At 40.9% G+C, this 20,250-nt stretch overlaps 1 protein-coding gene across 1 annotated transcript in view; it reads right to left on the minus strand.

Annotated features, from left to right (window-relative positions):
* Nucleotides 1-11,767, minus strand: part of SPTBN5 (spectrin beta, non-erythrocytic 5) — a 94,156-nt gene extending 82,389 nt beyond the window's left edge. Inside the window, exons 1-6 of the mRNA XM_061462355.1 lie at nt 10,692-11,767; nt 8,539-8,655; nt 5,878-6,045; nt 4,590-4,709; nt 3,596-3,753; nt 2,557-2,785 (exon numbers count right to left, since the gene is read on the minus strand). Coding sequence (XP_061318339.1) covers nt 2,557-2,785; nt 3,596-3,753; nt 4,590-4,709; nt 5,878-6,045; nt 8,539-8,649 — 786 coding nt within the window. The 5' untranslated portion in view covers nt 8,650-8,655; nt 10,692-11,767. The remainder of the gene's footprint in view (nt 1-2,556; nt 2,786-3,595; nt 3,754-4,589; nt 4,710-5,877; nt 6,046-8,538; nt 8,656-10,691) is intronic.
* Between the last annotated feature and the right edge of the window lie 8,483 nt (nt 11,768-20,250).

Raw genomic sequence — 20,250 nt, forward strand, 5'->3', positions numbered from 1 at the left:
ATCCTTGTTTCCTCACATGCCTCCAGCAGACTGTGGTCAAGAGCCCCTTCTAAATCTCTTCTGTTGGAGCTGTTTCTCTTTATATAAACTATTAGAGAGTGTCTCATAGCCAAAAAGGGTTTGGTAAGAATGATAACTTTGGCTCAATACTAATTTTTCAAGTCCAGGATATTGATATCTTTCATTTGTGTTCTGACCTGCCTTTATTTCAAGTTCAGGTAAACACTGGAGGACAGATTTAGAAGGAAATTCATGATGAAATAAAGTGATAGATTGAAATCACTATTTCTTTCTAGTTTTCCCTTTTTTTTTTCATCTTTGTCTTTTTACTTTATATTTTTTCCTCACCCTAATTTAGTAGTCCTCCTGCAGATGTGAGGTTTAATGCTGAACAATGCTGCCTGCCCCTATCACTCCCCTGAGCCTGCTTGCTCCAACCAGGCAGATTAGTAAGGGAGATGGCACTGGGCAAATGCAAGTGGTAATCTGCTTTTATGTGTCAGAAAGAGCACTTGGCAATGAATAAATGTCACAGTGCTGGAAGAGGAGTAAAACTGCATTAACCTTTAGTTAGAAAAAGCAGCCCATGACATCAGGGCTCCCTTCTGTATTTTTGCCATCGAACCAGTTCTCACTGAAAGATCTTAGCAAATGCACGGCCACCTCACATGGGAGTGAGAAGGGAGATTTACCTCCTTGAGCTGATTCTCTCTGCCATCCTGGTCACACACTCAGCCTGAACTCAAAGGCTTCCTTGGCACATTCAGGCTTCCCTCCCCAATCCTATTAGTAAATTCAGAACTGCCTATTCGTGGGGACTAAGGACATGAAGAGATTAACATATGTCTCATTCTCCTTCTGAATGTCTGTGTGTGACAGAAATGCAGGGAGACTGGAACACAGTATTAGAAATAGGCTAAAAATTAAAAAAAAAGGGAAAAAGAAATGGGTAAGTGGAAAGGAAGAGAGAAAAGAAAATAAGTATGTCTGTACAAAATGGGAAAAAATATTGGAATACAAAAAGAACTTAAAAAGGACAGAATAAGAGATACTGTTTCTGGTTTTCTCTATGATACAAATACAGGATCTATCTGACCCTTAGAGTTCCTCTAATACATGCTTGGTGACACAAGGAATATTTCAGGCTTATCAGAAGAAAAATGTCTCCTGGCCAGAGACTCATGTGTAGACCAGTCAAATTCTACTGCCCAGTCTCCTCACTGCTGCCCAATCTTTGTCCCAGTTCCAAGCCCTGCTGTCATCTAATTCTTTTTTTCAGAGAGCATCACTGTTACTGATACATGTTTCAGGATCAACTTGTTCTTATCCCAGACCACTTTGTTGGCTGAACAAGCCCGCTTTGCCAAAGCTTTCACCCTGTTACCACCAGGGAATCATAGAATAGATAGGGTTGGAAAGGACCTTAAGATCATCCAGTTCCAACTCCCCTGCCATGGGCAGGGACACCTCACACTAAACCATGTCACCCAAGGCTCTGTCCAACCTGGCCTTGAACACTGCCAGGGATGGAGCATTCACAACTTCCTTGGGCAACCCATTCCAGTGCCTCACTGCCCTTACAGAACTTCTTCCTTATATCCAATCTAAACTTCCCCTGTTTAAATTCAAGCTGTTACACTCCAGTCCCTAATGAAGAATCCCTCCCCAGCATCCTCATAGGCCCCCTTCAGATATTGGAAGGAGGTATATGGATTTTTGCGACTCCCATTGAGCAACAAATCCTCTCTTTCAAGAGCACAGGCAGCTCTCTAAGTCCAGATGTTCACGCAGGACCCATCCTGGGTGTACAGGTTTTCTGCAGGCTATTTGTTTTGTATTTCTGACAAAACAAAAACAAATTATTTCGAACGTAGAAAAGAAACTCTCTCTAAGGAATGTCATAATTCTGTCAGTTTTATCAACAGGCTGCAAACAGTTTTTAATATAATTTGTGATTGTATGTGAGACAAAAAGGTGTTTTTTTTTCTCTAGGAGTGTTCCCCCCCTTTTTAATGTTTTGGGGGTTTTTTTGTTTGTTTAGGGTTTGTTTGTTTGTTGGGTGTTGTTTTGTTTTGTTTGGGTTTTGTTTCCATTTTGTACCTGTCTAAGGAGTTAGAAAGAAAGGATGAAGATTTTCACAGGAAATGAAAATACAAAGTAGTCTCATAGAATAAGGGATCATCTATTAAATCAGGAATTTGTTGACTAGGCCTGCTTTTGCATAGCAGTAATCCTCCCAAGATTAATGAGATCTGTATTGCCTCCAGCTACATTGGAGCCACACCAGTTCTCAAACAGAAACTCTGAGGTCAAAAAGGGACTCATTTTCATTGAGATAAATGCAATCCCCTTTAGAGATCAGCCTACTGACATTTCTCAAGATTCAGGTGATGATAAGAGGTCTTTTAAATAGTCGTGCCATTTGATTCAGTTCAAATGATCCTGAAGTTGAGCTTGCACACAAAACCCCCGAAATAACAAAACCCCAAACATTTCCAACATAAATTTAGCTTTACATAATTAACTTTTAACTTCTGAAGACAGCAATGCACTTACTTTGTTAAGTCGCTTTTGTATTGTCTGGCCTTGTTTCAGCCTGGAGAAGTAATGGTAATAGAGTGACACGTAAGTCATTATGGATCTCTCATCTGGGTAGGGCACTGCCACATCCTCAGCATCAAGCAGTTTGCTGATTCCTAGCTCTTTTTCAGCAATATCGAAGGCATTGTTCAGGTTTTTGATGGGCTGGTCCTGCCGCAGTGAGCTATAGTGGATAAGATCAGGCCTGGGCAAGAAGAACAGGGCATGGCAGGGAAGAATTATAAACCATAAACTGCATTAGCCTAAGGAATGTGATATTACTGTCTGACCTTGAGGTTCATTCAAGAGCATCACCCCTTGCCTACATAAAAGGAAGAAAACTGTCCCTTATGAAATTGAAGTACAACTTGCTGCAAATCTCTGCCTTTCGCTTATTTCTCCTCTTCACTTATGGGTGAAAACCAAAGCCCACTGCAGAGGCAATTCTGAAAATGGGGAAATTACAGGATCCCACCATGGTATCCTACCAGTATTTGCAGCAGAATTTTTAATGGAAGAAAAAATGTTCAAGGTTCTCCCAGTGGTTTCTCTCTCCTGCCTTGGGCTGTTTTCTTCATTCTTTTTCAAAGGGCCAGAGAAGGGAGAAAGAAAGAGACAGAGAGATTTCTTACTCTGTTACAGTTGAATCAGAAGGTATACATGCTCATGAAGTATATACAATAAAACCAGTCTCTAAAATAATAACTTTTGAAAAAGAGCAATGGGAACATGACCAAGGGGCGAAGACCAAATAATGGGCAGCATTGTTCAGATGATACTCCCTTGGAAATTCAATGTTATGCCTAGCTAAAGGAAATACCAATCAGGAGATTTTGGTCCTTCCTTCCTCAGGGAGAATATCCAATTAAGAAAGAAGAGTCTTCAGTGTGAAAGGGCAAAGAGGGGGTTTGACAGTTTCTTGAAAAATACTTGCAATTCATACCCTGAAACAAGTTGTGGTGGAGCTAGAGACAGCAATGAGCAACTCCTTCTGAGCTGATCCATCAGCTCTTACCTGTGAGCATGTATGAGTGCATTGAAGGCCAGCCCATCACTCCAGCTTTTGGAGAAGTCCTTCACATTCACATTGGAATAGCTGGCAGTTTTATGCTGACACCAGAGCAGTAAGGCTTCATTGGCAAATAGAACATCAGCTCTGCCTCCAAATTCTTCCTGTGAAGAGAGCAGGGAAAAGAAAAATCAGTGTGAACAACATATGGAAGTAGCATCAGGGGGTTTACGCTTACGTTCCCAAAGATCACTTTGTATTACTTCTGTCCTATTCACAAATCTGCTTGCAGACTGTATCTGCCATGAAGGTAGAATGACTTAACATAAAAGTAGAAGTTTTCTAGTGAAGTGAATTGAATGAACTCAGAAATTCTAAGATGAAAAGTAAGTGTTAAAATTTTTTTAATGTTTTTCTTCTGTAAGGCTGGTAGAAATTAAGTGGAAAGCAAAGTTCAGTTTGTTTGTTTCCTTAGCTGTGATCTAGAATTCAGAAACAAAATATAGTGTGTCCAGGTCTAATGTTAGAAATCATTGACTTTCATAATATCTTCATGGGATCTTATCCTCCTTGTACTTAGAGTACATGTGAAATAATTTGAAAAAGAATACTTTTTCTTCAGAGAAAGGATAAAGGAGCAGCTTTCAGTTCAAATCTAGAGAGAACTGCCATCAAAGATATTCTTTCTGGAGTCAAAAGCCAGTAAAAAGAAGCCAGTTCATCAAATCTCTTCTTTGTGAAGAGAGGATTCAAAGGAGAGAGGCTCATTCATAGGTGAATGTCCTACCTATCCCCATGTTATTGTTTTCTGTCTCTTTGAGAAAATATAAAATAGATTAAATTGGTTTTACAAACTGCTGGCTGAGTAACTGGGTAATAATAGAAGATCTGCATGATCACAAAGGTCAGGAAATGTCATGAAAATACCCTCGCCAGGCTTAGACTCTACAAAGTCTCTAAAACACTCTAATTAAGCAAAAAGACGAAGACACTGTTTTACCTTGTCAAGTTTGATAGACGAAATCTGAAATCGAAGTATAATGATCCAGATAAGTCCCAGGATTAAGGTTCTGTCACCATCCACGATGTTCTCAGGACCAATCACTTTCACTTGTACCTGCTAATAAACCAATACCCATTCAGCATAAAAGTACTCATGTCCAGGTCTCTGAAGATAGCTGGTGTAACGAGCTGTTAATGAAGAGGGTGTGCATGCTGTTTTCTTTCTCTATACCTGTGAGCTCCTATGTTCAACCCTAGCTCTCACATGTACCAAAAGAGTTTCAACAAAAGCAAAGGGATGGTGGTCTGAAAGATTTAAATTTCCTAAAAGGGTTTTGAAAACTGGTAGTTAAGGAGAGGAAGGAAACACAATTCAGTGCTCCTTTCCTCCAGAGGAGTGACAGGGGGGCAAACTCCATCTGACTGGTCTCCAGCCAGCTAGGCAGCATATAGCTTGGGCTCACTAAACAGTACAAACAACCTACTAAACATCCATGGCTGCCTTCTCCACTATTACATGATCAGGAAGCAGGATTGTAGTTTCTACTATGCCAACAAGGGCATATCTCTTCAAGAAGTCTGTGCATTCTGCCCTGGCTCCTGTTGTCTGCATGATCCTGTCTCTGGAGGCTGGACTTACAAGCAATGGTTGGTTGGCCCAGCTGGCAGAGCCTGGATGTGCACGTACCACTGGGCCTTACACAGTGTATATCCTTAGCAGGCATGGGTTAGCTGGAGCCCTGTGCTGAATTTGCATTTGGTTTTTAGTTAGCAAAAATCCAGACATTATGTACTTTCCCACATCTACTGCTGTGAAACTCCTCAGCTCCTTTGGAATTCATGGCACAGAGTTTTGTGTGATGATTTTCCAAAGAGGGCTAGAATGAAAAAAAATTACATACTGACTTGTAGCTGAAATGGGGATGCACAACTACAGTAAACAAACCCACTGCAATAACTTGCTGAAACTGTTAGAATTATTTTTTACCAGGTAGCTTCATCTTTGCCTAATGATGACTGCTCTCCCCCAGCATGTGGGAAAACACAACTAGAAAGATATAGAGATACAATACATTTTCATTTAGATGTGACTTGTTTTGGGGGATCATTCGTTGTTTATGAGTCATGTTACTCAAATAACAGAGAAATGAAAATCTGATTACTGTTTTTCTTTTAATAAAAACCCTGGCCTGTCTTCAGAGATTATCTCATCGTGTATTAGAGGTGGATATTATAATTAATTAGTAACATACGTAGTGTGATCTCTAATATCAATATTAACTTACCTTGGATTTCAGAAATGTGATGGCTTTGCTGTTGTTTTCTAGAAAATGCACTCTCATCTTTCCCCGGTTTGGTCTGGGCAAAGGCTCTCCAGAGAGCAACTCCAGGAGTTGCATTAGAGAGATGCCATCCTTCAGGTCTGTGTAAATGTCTTGTATCTCGATATTTGCCTGTGAAGACCAGTCAGACAGTACAGACTCTGGCTGAATGTTTGGCTAACAGACCCCTCTACTTCTAATACTATACAACACCTTCTTGCTGTTTCACCGAGTTATGTCAGTGCATGTGTGTGAAAAGTGATGAACCTGAAGTCACAAAAAATGGATTTCCAGCAGGGCTGACATTATGTGTGAAAGCAGGCATAAGTGAAGGAAAACAAAACCCACAACTGAGCAAATATAGAAAATAAAGTGGAAGATTTTGAAAAGTAAAATAGAAACCAGTATTTTCAAAATCAAACATTTTGGAAATGCTGACATTTTTACTTCAATGCAAATGAATCTTTTAATCTTTTTATTTTGAGCAGTGAGTTCCATTTAAAAATTGAGCTGATAATCCCATTCATAGACTTGTTTTTTACTCAATACACTCAATAAAGTCCATTATGCCCTGCTTGGAGCTGTGCTGCCACCCAAAGCATCCATGTTTTTAGCCAGTCTCAGACTAAGTGAAAGATTACATTCTCTTACAAAAATGTATTTCACTGCTGCCAGTGCTGAAGTCACCCAGTGCTTAGGTGATACAACATGACATAGTGTGTACTCTGACCTAACAAGAACTTGCCTTGGGTGTTTACTTTTGGCCTTCTGCCATTAACCATCTAAAGTGTCATTAAAGTATATCCAGCAATAATTTACTGTGATTCTGAAATCCCAGTAAATAATCTTTTTGTCTTCAGAAAAAAATAATAATCTGAAAGTAGTAGTTTTTTAATTCAGAAATAGTCACATCTAATGCCAAAAATAATACAAATAATAGACCTGTGCTTTTTCACTCCCGACCAATTATTAATCAGTTTAACAGATCTTTTCTCCAGAGAAAGAAGAAAACAGTGAAAGTGTAAAAGCAACTCAGAGAAACTTTCAGTCTGTACTGTGTGCGGAACAAGAGTTTACAACTTTCTCTGGCTGATTATCTCCATGAAAAACTCCCTCTTTAGTTGCCAACTCTATTTCTTTTTGCATATTAAATAAACTTAAAACTCTGCTTCTGGTAAATTACCATTTAAAAGTTGTTATATTCTGTGACACCTCTATAAATGAAGACTAGCTCCATTAAAATTTGTAAAGAGACAGTCTTCATGTCTGCTTTATGCCTCACCCAGCAGTAATTTTAATAGCTTTGTTGCATCAGTCTTCTCATAAAGATACCCATCACAGATTGTTCAACAAATTCAATCCAATTGCATCCTTAGCACTACACTTGATGTAGTCAACAGCGCAACTGGGAATACTGTAGTGTCCTGCAGTATGACCCAATCACATTAAAGTGTGTGCTGAAAAGCTGAGACTACATTGCTGAGAAGACCTAGATAAGCAGTCAGACTCTGCATCATTTCTTACCGTATATGGTTTGGAACACTCTCGCAGGCTTTTTCCCCTCATGCTTTTATGATACATGAACAAGTACTGTGCAGGAAGTCCAGACTGACATTTTGATCTTTGAACTTGAAGGTGTTTTTAAAATGAGAAGGTAGATGCATTTATCTGTAGCTAAACAAAAATCATTTCCTATACTATAAAAACCTAGCTTTCTGCAGGTAAGAGAATGTGTTTTGTGGTTATTCTCTCACCATAAGAAAAAGAAACCTCAAAGTTTATTGTGCTCTGAGGGAGCCTTTGCACCAATCACCAATTTAAAACATGACACTGAAAAAAAATGCTTGTAGCTCTGAAGCATCATATAATAATGATGATCTAGGATGGAACTAAGACTCCTGGTCTTGTCTGTTGTTGCCAAAGTGCATTTTCATTAATATCAGCTACAGACTCTAAAAAAGGGAACTGGTTTTAGATGATGCAATTCCTTACTGTGACACAGCTACATCATTTTTGCCTCCAGATCAGTGTATCTGCAAATAAGTCTGGAGACTTTTGGAATATGTTGGAGTTCCCTTGCAAACACAAACCGACTGTACACTAGCTCTGGAGCTTTTTGGAAGTTTGAGACTTACTGAAAACCAATTGGTCTATACTTGCATGGTAGCATGTCTGACTGAAATTGCTATACTTAAGGCAACTTTTCAGAGTCATTGAGCAGCAACTCAGGCAGGACTGATCAGGCAAAGCAGGAAGTCTTAAATTTCAGCTGGGCAACTAGGAATTCAGCATTGTTTGGGGAAGTGCAGACATTCGCAGATGCTTTACTTGTAGGAAATAGAAAATAAAGAGCTTCCTCTGAGATGATCAGCAAGATACAGTGAACAACACAATATGACAGGGTTATATACATCTGCAAAGTGAACCCTGGTTTCAGGGAAGACTGGAAACATGGACAACTGAGACAGATGTAAGGTAAAAGTTGCAGGCTGGAGCATTCTGATTAGTCAGTCTTCCTTGCTGGCATATATGTGTAATGACAACAATAAGGAAAAGTACGTAAAAAATCACATAAGAAAAGGATACAGTGGGTGAGATAATGCCCAGATTGAAGGAGCTACCTACATTATTCCTGAAGAAGATGTTGTTCATCCAGTTGGTGAAGGTTTTCTTTTGCATGGACATACGCTGCTCCTGCAGCTTTTTGATGTGGTCTTTTTCATATTCAGTACCCATGGTCACCTAGGAAGCCAGAAACTCTGGTGAGGTGCTCAGAGCTAAAGAGATCCGCCTGGCCAGCTACAATAAACAGTAACATTCCCAGTGTTATGTAGGGAGCCCAGCCCTAACAGGTACAAGATTCAATTCCACACCCAGTATAATACCTTAATTTCCTTTTGATTGTACTTTGTACTTTAATTTCACGCAACTTCAGTTTTAATGTACTTGAGTTCTCCCTTTTGAAATGCATCTCTAATTTCAGGATGAAAATGTAGCATGTATCTGTGCACCTTTATTTCTTTCAGTCTCCCTCCAATCACTTGCTCGCATGAGCAGCCCCATTATCTGAAAGCCATCAATAGCTTCCTTCAATGCGCTTGCAGCACAAGACAGAGAACTGATCTTAGACCCTGTCAGAAAGAGGGGTCTGCAAATCACTTCCAATGCAATGCTCGAAAGGGTGTTATGTTCTTTGAGGAATGATTGAGATGCTGCTCTTGGCTTTCAGACCACAGCATTTCCAACAGAAACCAAATAGCTGCTGAGAAAGGAAATGGAACCAACTTAGTTCTTTCCTCTCATGTAAGGATGGTGACACATAATCGCATGGACAAGCTCCCAGACTGGGAGTCAAGAAGCTTCCCTAGGCTGCCATACACTTGTCTGCCTCATCCATATGAATGAAAAATCAGGCTTGTAATTCACTACAGCACCCAACTGAACATTCAGGAATATTAGATAGGAGGAGTCTTCCCTTTAGAGCCTGTGACACAATAAACTAAATTTCAGCTCAACCAAACAGCTCTTTTGGAGTCATTTCACATATGATGTAAACCTGTTAACAGCAGTGACCAAGCTGTTATGAAGGCAAGAGAGTAATTAAAAAAAATCAGTGTAAAATTCATAGCTACAGACATCCCTAGCGACCAGGTATCATCTGCTTGGACTACTGCTATAGCTCTAAGTATCACCTGGATATCAGCGTAGCTGAGAAACCAAGAAACCTGTAAAAGAGGGAGAGGAGAGAGGTGTCTGCTGCTGTCAATCCACTGTGAAGAGAGAAGGGAATGAAAAGTGAAAACCTTTGACAAACTGCAGAGGTGTGGAGCAGGATGACCTGCTTCCTAAATATTGTGTGCCTGCTTGTGAGGGCCCAGTTCTGAGCTCTGTGTTTGCTTCATTCATAAAACATGAAATACTGAAAAAAAAACCATTATCTATCCTAGCGTGAGAAGACAGCAATAGGCAACTAGCAACAGCAGTCACTGCAAATGGGAAGTTGCCTGCTTGATAGTTCACTGTGATCTAATAAATATGAAAAATGTTGCCATTTTACAAGATGAAAAGCTATGGGAAGTGCAGAAGCAATGATTTTTTTACTGCGTTTTCTACTTTTTTTTTTCTGCCCCAGATGTTTCTTAACCCCCAGTACTTGATTTCGGCAAACTAGGCACAGCACTGAAGCCTGACAATTCAGCAGCAACCCAGGGAAGGATCACCAACACAGATGAAAGCCTTAAGAAAAGAAGAATTTAGCAAAGTTTGAAATAAAACACAAAGAAGATCCTCATAATATTCTCTTATCTTTTGGGCTAGTTCAGCACTGCCTACTTGCTCTATCTGGAGTGCAGATATTCAAATAGCCTTTCCCTGCCAGAGGGGCGATATTAACTCCCTCCCATGTAGTAAGACCATATAGTTAACCCATAACACAATGCCATTTCTGAATTTGCCAAATAGTTCTCAGAATGTCTGCGGGCCCCTTTTTTTTGAAAGGGTTGTTGTTCAGCATTGCAGCCATCCTGGACAATGACCAAACCGATTTCATTCAGGTGCAAAGGAACATTATTTGTTGAGCTACACACCACAGCTGGCCTGTTGTATTAAATTAAGTTAGAAATGCTCCCTGCGTTGGTAGATGAGTACCCAAAGACAGGTCTGTAATAGATTATCTGCATTTGCAGGATGTAAAGGCAGTGCTAAGAGCCAGAGCTGGTTATAATGATGCATTACCAGAAAAAGAACAAAAAACATTAAAAAAAAAAAAATGGACTTACTCAGGTTTGGAGGAACTCCTTTCTGCATTCAGCAGTTGGTCACTGTGGAGAATGACTTTCAGGTGTAGATCCACCCCTATTCCTACCTTCAGCTTTTCTTTTCATGCAAAGTGACCTTTGAATTCAGACACAGAGACCAAGTATTTATGATCTACCTATGAACTTCTCATCTGGTCTAAAGGAAGTAACCCATCAGGACACCATGAGTAAAGGTTGTAACAGGCCTTGTCCAATCCTTACATTCAAAAATAATGTATGAATGGCACCAAAATTGCTACAAAGCAGTGAAAAAAGTCATCCTCCATGGTGATGCTTTGATAAAGAGCATCTTCCACAATTGCACTGAAGGCTCTGACTGATCACAGGTTGCTTTTCTAAAGGAATTCTTACCTGGGAAATTGAACTCGAGAGTGGCATCTGAAAATGAAAGAAGGAAAGCACAGCAGAGGGTACAAAGATCAGGGCAATTGCCAAGTGGTTAAACTGGGATACGGCAAATGAGAAGGGGAAATAGTGAAGCATCAGGAATTTTCCAGTCACTGTTTTGAAGAAGCTGATGTACACAGATACCTGCTGCTGGCAGGACAAACTGGGATCAATCTGGCAGTGTCAGCTGATTCTAAAGTTTACCATTGATGGATTTCTCGTTAACAACAAAAGAGAAAATAATTCTGGTAACTTACACAGCAGGGAGTCCTTTCTGTCACTTACAAGGTCGCGTAAGCACAGAACTTACTGACCTGGCATTATTGCCAGGAACCAGAGGGCTGCTGCTGGGAAACACCACTAGAAAACAGGCAGGCATCTAAAATCAGAAGCTGTAAATGAAGATGTCCAGCTTGGAGATGAGGGAATAGCAGTATTTTGCCTTCTGGCACGTGTAGTTTAGTTAGCATACAAAGTGATGGGAGAAAACACAGAAGAAATTAATCAGTCCCCCAAAACTCAGTAGAGATGAAACTTTATGAACTAAATCTGTATCTTCATAATAAGATAAAAGAGATTTCTCATAAAAAAGAAATGTCATACATAGTGTCACATAAGACAGCTATAAAGAAAAAGCCGAATACAGGTATTACTCAAAATATTCCCTTCAAATTTCTGGACTTGGGTTCACCAAACAACTGATACAATGTGATCCTTAATGATCATTAAATGTGATCAGGATGACAGGAGGAGGAAAGTGATATAAATTCAGTAACTACCTACATATCTTCTGTAAGCTCATTGCCTAGTTATAATTCCACTCTTCTCTTTTCTGTCTTAATTTTTGTTACACCTACCTTCTTCTGAAGGCAGGGTTATAGGCTGTTGTCTTAAATATGGTATAGGCTGGCTAGGTTGTGTGTGTTAAGAAAATGCCCTCACTCTTATCAAATAGAAGGCAGAGGACCAGTGGGTGAATTGGCCCTGGATGCAGGAAGCATTTCTCCCTACTGCAAGTTAATTATTTTCTAAACAATTAAATGTGTGAAACACTGGCTTTGCTTTTATGACAATACAAGGCAATCAAAGATCTGGTATTTCTGGTATTCACTAACTGCTGAATATCAATCTCCATTTGTAGTATCTATCGACAGTTCAAAGTTAAAATGGCATTTATGTGACACTGATAAAGGCATTTCCTCAGTTATTTATATCCCAATAAGGTAAGAGGAAGGACATGACAATATTTGTGTGCAGCTTCCTGGAGGGGCAAGGGAAAAATCACCCCTCCCGGCTAATTATGGTCCCTCTCTTGCTGCCTTCACAGGGAAGGGGAGCCTGCCACTGGCCTCAGGAAGAAGGGCCCCAAAAGCACCCGCCATTTGCCCTGTTTTCAGTCTAAAGTGGTTTTCCACAATGGCAGCAGCATTTTCTTGTTTCTTAAGAGGAAGGACCCTGATGTGGGATTTCCTTCTGCAAAGCAGCAGCCACGCAAGACGTGATAGGTTTTTTCAGCACCCTTTCCTATCTGCCCACAATCTTGTCAAGAGGGAAACAGAGACTGGAAGTCAAACAAACCTGACACCCAAGCAGCCTGGTTTGCAGCCCTAAAGCTGCTCTGCTCCTAAGCGCTTCCCCCATTGCTCTGCTACTCCTGGAAACCATGTAAAACAAAGAGGGATGCGGCACTTCATAGCTGTTTGAAATTCTATTTGTTGTTGGTGTTTTCTTTTTAAGTATAGTGCTCTTCCTCCCACAGCTCGTATGTGAATTCCTGCTATCTAAGATGGGAAGAAATGTTTAATCCCCCTGTTACAAAGACCATTAAAGTGACAGTCACTAGCAGAGGGCTGGTAGAGGGTTGCAGATGCAAGTTTGCTGACCTGAGCGACAGCTGATCTCCATGAGCTGTCCCAGGACAGCAGATCCCTGGTCCTATGGAGCTAGAGAGTTCTCCCTGGCCCTGGGCTTCCCCCATTAGTGCACTTGCCCTCTGGGATCAGGAGTCTCCCTGAAGGGAATACGTTGCTACAGGAGGGTGCAGATGCCTTCATGTTTGAAAGCATCCTTACATAAGGCCATTCAGAGCTGACACTCCTGTAACTGAATGACTCCCTCATTGCACCAAGCTAATACATCTATGCTCTGACCTGCCACTGAGCAAAGCTAGCCCTGATTTAAAAGCCATATGGCCATACTCTTACCTGCTCTTGCAGAGGACTGAGTTTATTCACAAGGCTCAGGTGGAAGGTTTGGCTCAGCCCATCACCCTCCATTGCATAAGCTTTGCATACACACGCTCCTCCTGAAGGTATGTGAAAATCCTGTCTGATCTCTGCTAGGGGGAAGGTTCCCCAAATCTCAAAGAAAACAAGTATGTTAAGTGCAAACACATGGATGACAGCTCAGCCCTGTACCTCCCTCTGTGTCTCCAGCCATGTTGCTTCCACATGTAAGAGTCTCAGAATAACATCTGGGCCTTGACTCTGTGGAGCAGGAAGGCAGCCCCTGCTCTGGACCATGGTCTTCAGCCTACATTGTGCCAAGTAAGCTGCCTGGGGCCAGCAGCCTGGGTCCCACAAGCAGCCCTCCTCCTTTCCACCCTCCCCAGCTGCAGGAAACATCTCATACTCAGTCTCATCAAGGCATTGTGGATACACGTGAGATGAACCGTGATCCCAGAAGAGTTCCTGAACACATCTTGAATTACAGTGAATCTTAGACCTAGTCGTGGCACAGAGGAGCTATGGTTTGGATACTGAGAACACCAGAGAGTAGCAGGCAGTAATTATTGCAAGAAGCTGTTTGCTCATTTAGGATACTAAGGCTGAAGAAAAGTTGGGGAGTTAGTCAAAAGCAGCTTAGGAGAGGCATGGACACCTCCAGCTGTCAGCCTGCACGGATTCCCTGCTTCCACAGGCCTCTCAGCTGAACTTTGTCCCTAAATAGCCAAATCCTTCTCTCAGTTTCTCTTGCCTAGGGGCTCCAGCTCACCACCCCAAGTAACCCCTCTGTGTCCCCCACATACCTGCCTTCCCAGCGCTGATGTCACCCAGCTGTGGGCAGAGAGGTCCCCAGCGGATGGAGCCCCAGCTCTTCTTAAGGCTGAGCTCTGCCTGGAAGATCTAAACCGGCATCCCAGGATGCTGGGTTGTTATAAACCTCAGCCTCCCCATGCTCTAGCCTAAACTAGAAGTTGCTTTTCTCTTTGAATAGTTGGCTAGCGGCAACATGACATCAACAGGGAGCAGAATTCAAGCAGAACAGACGAATTACATCATCCAAAGGAACTGGAGCCCCTCACTGCATTTGAAAAAGAGGATGGCTTAAAACAAAATCAGATGGATTTATTTTTCCTGGCACGAAAAAACTCAGTCATCTTTTTGAAACAGAAAATATACATTTGGTTGTTTAGTCATGAATTAAAGACATTTTCTCCTCAGAGCTGTTTATATTAGCTTGAAATTTTCCTTCTGTTTCTGAACCTCAAATAGTTAACATAAGAGCTTCAAAGTCTTTGCAGGATCAACACATGGAACACAGGACTTTAATTCTCTTTCCATTTCATCCATAGATAAAGGGTTTCAAGTGACAGAATAGCCTTAGTATTTTGAACATCAAACTGAAAATTGGCCTCAGAAATCACTGTTGTGGCAATGCCAGATTTAACCAGTGTATTTTTATCATCTGGCTCTGATATTTTAATTTTTATTCACTGCTACTAAGGAAGACCACTGCATGAAGGCAAAACTTGTGCTTTACAGCTGCATTTTAGGACATTGTTTATATATGGGAGTGATAAAGCATTTAGCTTTATTTATGGCTGAAACAAAATTGTGAGACTTACATGCAGATTGGCATCCAGCACCGTTTATGCCAGAGGACTGCACCCTACCCACAAGGGTAGTGTATGATGTGGTGTACTCTCAGGTTTAGGTCCCCCACTGTCCCAGTCAGCAGATTACCGGCTACACTCACAGCTCTCTCCCAGCCTGGCTATCACAGTTTCACTGTGATGGCCACCCAGTCGTGTGGAATGATTGAAAGTAGTTGGCAAAAGACATAGCATTATACAAACAGTTAACGTTAGGGGTGGGAACTTCAGCAGACAAGAGATGAAACAGGGCAGTGCAAAATGAAGAAAAATTGCAGTTACTCTTCACTGTAGCCTAAAATTGCCAAGCGGTGAACTTACTGGTTATAGTACATTGTCATCTGATGGCTTATTTTCAGACTAGACATGAAATGAATGCATTTTGAGAAAAAATACAGAATGATCTGAAATCACTAAGCAGGTGTTTAAAAAATGTTTTAAAAATGATAGTCATACATAGAAATCTTACAGTGCATCTGAAATACAGCATCTAGTGAGAGGTATGTAGCTTCCATGTAAAATGAGCTACTTTCACTATGATGAAATCTTCAGAGCTCCAGGCTGAAGCTGAATATGGGTGGCCAAACTAGCATCATCTTGGAAAGAACATGGACAAGCTCCATCTCAGAGAAAATAATAGGTGGGAGAACAAGGTAGACATAGCACTGAGTTTCCAGTATTCACTGGACCAGAAAGCAACTGAGACCACAGTCTCTCTCCTGTGGGGTGAAAGCACCTTCATGCTAGCACCTCAAATCTGTTCTAGCATGAAGTCCTTTGGGGAAAGGGAGAAGAACCTATTTCAATACCATGGTTTTCACATGAGAAGGTATTTTTACTCTCAGTGGTCAGAAAAGCCATATAGATACAGGACTTCTGAATATCTTTGTGCTAAACATGTACACCTCTTCCTGTGTTTGGATCACCACTGGTGTTTGCTGAGACTGGGCATTTATTTCAAGAAGATAGCTCATTGCCATGAATCCCAAGAGAAGGAAAGCACCTTCAGCAAATGTGTTTGTTCATCCATCTAAGTAGGGCAAGGCAGACAGCTTTCTCCTTGGTGCTTCCAACCCAAGACAGCCAAGCTAGATCAAAGGGCAAGCTTTCTATAAGGTCCTCTGTGCTCACAGTTAGTTCTTGTAGCATGATAAAGCCTTGGATCACAGCTCCGGATAGCATCTGCTCCAAAGTCCTTACAAATACACCAAACATGGGAGCCAATAAAATGGTTTTGAGAAAACAAACAGTATGGTATGCATAAATAGAAAGGTTTCACAGTTTAAGGATGCCAAATATTCGAAGTAAAAATTACTGCAAAACTTACAGTTGAACTGCTTGTGTGGACATTGGTTTGCTTTCCCCCTTGTGCAAACAGAAATTGTGGATTAGAGTAGATCATCTAACTATGAAGCGTGCTGTGTATTTTCCGAAGTCTGAAATGTCTTGTAAGGGGAGTATGTAAAACACCACTCTGCTAATAAAACACCAAACTCCAAGTCTCATTAAAACCTCCTTTTCTCCAAACTATTTCTGACTTTTATAAGGAACAGTTCAAACAAGACACTGCAATTCAACAGCAATGTAGCCTCTGGGAACCCACAACATTGTTTGTACATGAAACAGTTGCTTTCATGTGACATACGGTGACCACCACCAGCAAAACAGCCTAGCTTGCTAACACTGCCTCATACAAATCCCTTTAACGCCACAGCAACTTAGATCTGACAGTAGTAGGAGAAACAGCTGAACTATGGCATCCTGATAGCACAGATGTGTATTTGGAGATGCTTCAAGTAAGTTGCGTGTCTATAGGGGGAGAGAGGCAGGAGGAATTAATTTAAGCACAGCATTAAAATTAATGCTCGTTTGATGTAATTGGTTAATTTTAAGCAGTAGGTAGCACAGTGTAGAAGATGTGCTTGGATTTTGGGGGACAAAAATATTAACAAAGTACTTTCTGTTAAACTGTTATTGAATCCACTCTTATTTTCAAGGTTAGCACCGCCAGTGAAGATAAAAGAAGTGCCTCTTAGCTCAAGTCTCAAGCTTTCAATCCACACAGGAAGTTTTTCATTTATCTTCCATACTTAGAATGTAAGATATTTTTACGCATAGACATTAAGAAACTCCAGAATTACATTCTGCTATAAAAAGCTGATTGCTGAGAGGTGCTCGAGGTGTGGAGTTGTTTCATTTTTCCTTTAAAAATATAATTCTGGAGTCCAGCCTTGGTGTGGGCAGTAATTTCAGCAACAAGTTCAAGGACACAGAAGAGAAAGAGCCATAACCTACTGTGGATACAGAAACGGACGTGGGAAAATAAGCAGCTTGCCCAATAGCTACTATGCCTATAAACCTTCAGTAGCAGGATTACAAAATCCTAGTCACTGACAGATTACGTTCCAGAAAGAAGCTTAAAAAAGAAATTGTCAGGTAATTCAATATTAGTTTATTAAATCAGCAATGTTTATCACCACTTTCTAAAAATGATTACAAAGCATATTAAAATATATTACAGTATCTGCAAAGAATTTATTGTGTAATAAAAGTGCAACGATAATGAACTTACAACTTTGTTTGCCTAGCTGGACAAACTGACGCACACTGCACAGATCAAGCCTCCCCTCAAAAATTAAGAGTGCCTTTGAAGTGAAAAATACATTATTTAACAGAAAATATTAAAAAAGCTGAGCACGCGAAGTAGAAAACAAAGTTAACGTTCATTCTGTCAGTGCTAAGTTACACATACCCATTAAACCATACACTTCAAACTCTGCTTGAATTCCAACAGTAAAGATCCACTGAAGTGAGTGCACATTGTAAAGGGAAGGAAATAAGAAGAAAAAGAGGGAACATTTCAAGTACTGGGGACAAACGGTGTTGAAAGTCAGGGACCAGATACTGCTGCTGTGAGACCATGTTCCACACAAACCCATAACACCTCCAACTAACAACTGGGACCTCACCCTGCCTTAAAAATCTCTGTAAACTCACCATTTTCAAGCATTACAGCTGTAAAGGCTGTCGCTGTCCTGAAGTGCGGTTATGAGTGGTAGCCCCACATGTGCTGTTCCAATCTACGATAAAATTCTAATTCATTCCTGTGGGAATAGAACTAGGGTTGGGTGTTAAAGCTGTTTTGGAATAGTTGGAAAAGAGGTAAAAGCAGCAGTTTATACTTTGGTTCATGGCAGCGGACTGCATCAGTGGAGACTGATTTCACAGCATGAATTACTGACAGTTTTGAATGGTCTTGCAGCAAATGTAATCAAAATCTTAGGCATAAAATGGCCAACAAACCCAATACCTTCGTCTTTCTTCAGCAGATCTTAGTATCAAACTAACACCAAGGTTACTTTGTGTAACTGCTGCTCCCAATAACAATGCAGCACAGTTTCATGACAGAAGGTAATCCCACTGACTTCTCACGCTCCTAACACACGGACTCACTGACTCCACAGAGCATTACCCAAACGGTTGCACGTGGCTGGTTTAACTAACTGAATGGGCTTGTAGGATGTGACAAGCCAGCACACCAGCAGGGGAAACAGAGTAGGCGTGTGGGTCTGTGAGGAGGTAGTGAGAAAAAGAGATGCCTTCCCTGAGCAACAGCAACCTACTGTATCGGTTTAGCTGTGCAAGGAACTGCTGTTTGAAAGTACACAATGAAACATACTTTATTCCTATCAATAAAGTACAATGCTAGTGCACATATCTAGAAATGCATTTATGCATGTCGCTCTGCATGCCAATCCTGAAACACTTCCTTTCCTCCAGATAAACAGAAAAAAATCCACCTCTACTCCTACTTAAGCTTCATGCATTCCCCTTCCAAATCCCACAGGAAGCAAAGCAAAGTATTTCAACCCCAGTGGACAAAAAATGTTAACTTATCAAAATGATGCATTTCAATTTGTCTCCCTGAAGCCCAAGCTAGCTTACTGTCATGAAGACTGAAAAAAGTTGTGTTCTCCGTTTTACTACCAATAAAGCCAGAAAAATAAAATCACTAAGAAACTATCCTGCTCCTCTCACTGAAGAATATTCCTACCAGCATGGGATCACATGGCTCCAGTGTATTTGGAGCATCACCCCTGGAAATTTCAGTTCCCACCATGCGTAGCATGGGTCCATCCCTGGAACCCGCTGCTGCTGAAGAGCCAGGTAAGGCAGACAGAGTTGGAAGATCAGCAACCTCCCAGATCCTCTCAGCTCTGCCCACACTACAATAGTCACAACACAGAAGCTTTGCTTTCTTTCTCCCAGTGGCTTTACTTACTAAGCTAGTCAGACTGGTCTTCAGTATATGAATTTATTACTGACTGCAGACACTAATCACAAACAAGCATACATTACTACTTCTGCAGCCTGTTTTACAATTCCTGCAGTGTTTACAGACTACTTTTTGTTCAATGAAAAATAAATTACATAGAAAAATCTCTGCAGATGTACAGTCACACAGGTAGACTCATGGTCAAGTTTCACAGCTCTACTGAAGTGCACGGACATGCACTAAGGCTAATATGGCTTCTAATTTTGGTCTAACATAAATAAAGCTGGTATGCTTGAATGATGAGAGAAAAACCGAAGAATTAAAAAAAAGGAAGCAAACCCTCAAGAACAGTTTCAACATGCCAGGATATCCTTGATACAGGCCTGGAAGTCTGGCAAGGTAAAGGTGTTCTTCTGTCATTACTTAAAATAGCTCCATTGTTTTCCCATAATAGAGCCCTGGCAAAGTTCATAGTAATTTCACATCAGAACAGAACAGATGCAAAAAGATAAGAGGTCCAGAAAGTATTAAACCTGACTGACAACCTACAAACGTACATTTTGAAGAAGCTTTCTCTTCTTAGGTCACCTACAAATCTGAACATGTAGGTGCGACTAAAATCTCAACTGGGAGACAATACCTAAATTACATCTCTCCCTTTCCCTACTGCAAGGATGCTAACATACTTTTTGGCTTGCTCTGTCTCAGAAGGCACTACTGCTACCACTTGCTGAGACTCAGACAAAAAGTGCTCAAAATTACAGTACCTTTGATGTGAAGGGTATTTCACACAACACATGGAATACAAGTCAATTCCTGCTCACATGCACAGAGCAAACTAACTGCCAAGTTTGATTTTAGAGAAGAACTGGCCCTCCCTGAAAGGCCCAAGTTCACAGGACCAAATATTTGTGTTCTTTTAAGGTACTGATAAAAATCAGTAGGAAGCCATTATGTTCATCATGGATTGTGTTGTTAGAAAA

Source organism: Pezoporus flaviventris, unplaced genomic scaffold (genome assembly GCF_033815535.1).
Source record: "Pezoporus flaviventris isolate CSIRO_AGI_PZ_B2104156 unplaced genomic scaffold, CSIRO_AGI_Pfla_v1 ptg000035l, whole genome shotgun sequence".
Classification (NCBI taxonomy): domain Eukaryota; kingdom Metazoa; phylum Chordata; class Aves; order Psittaciformes; family Psittacidae; genus Pezoporus; species Pezoporus flaviventris.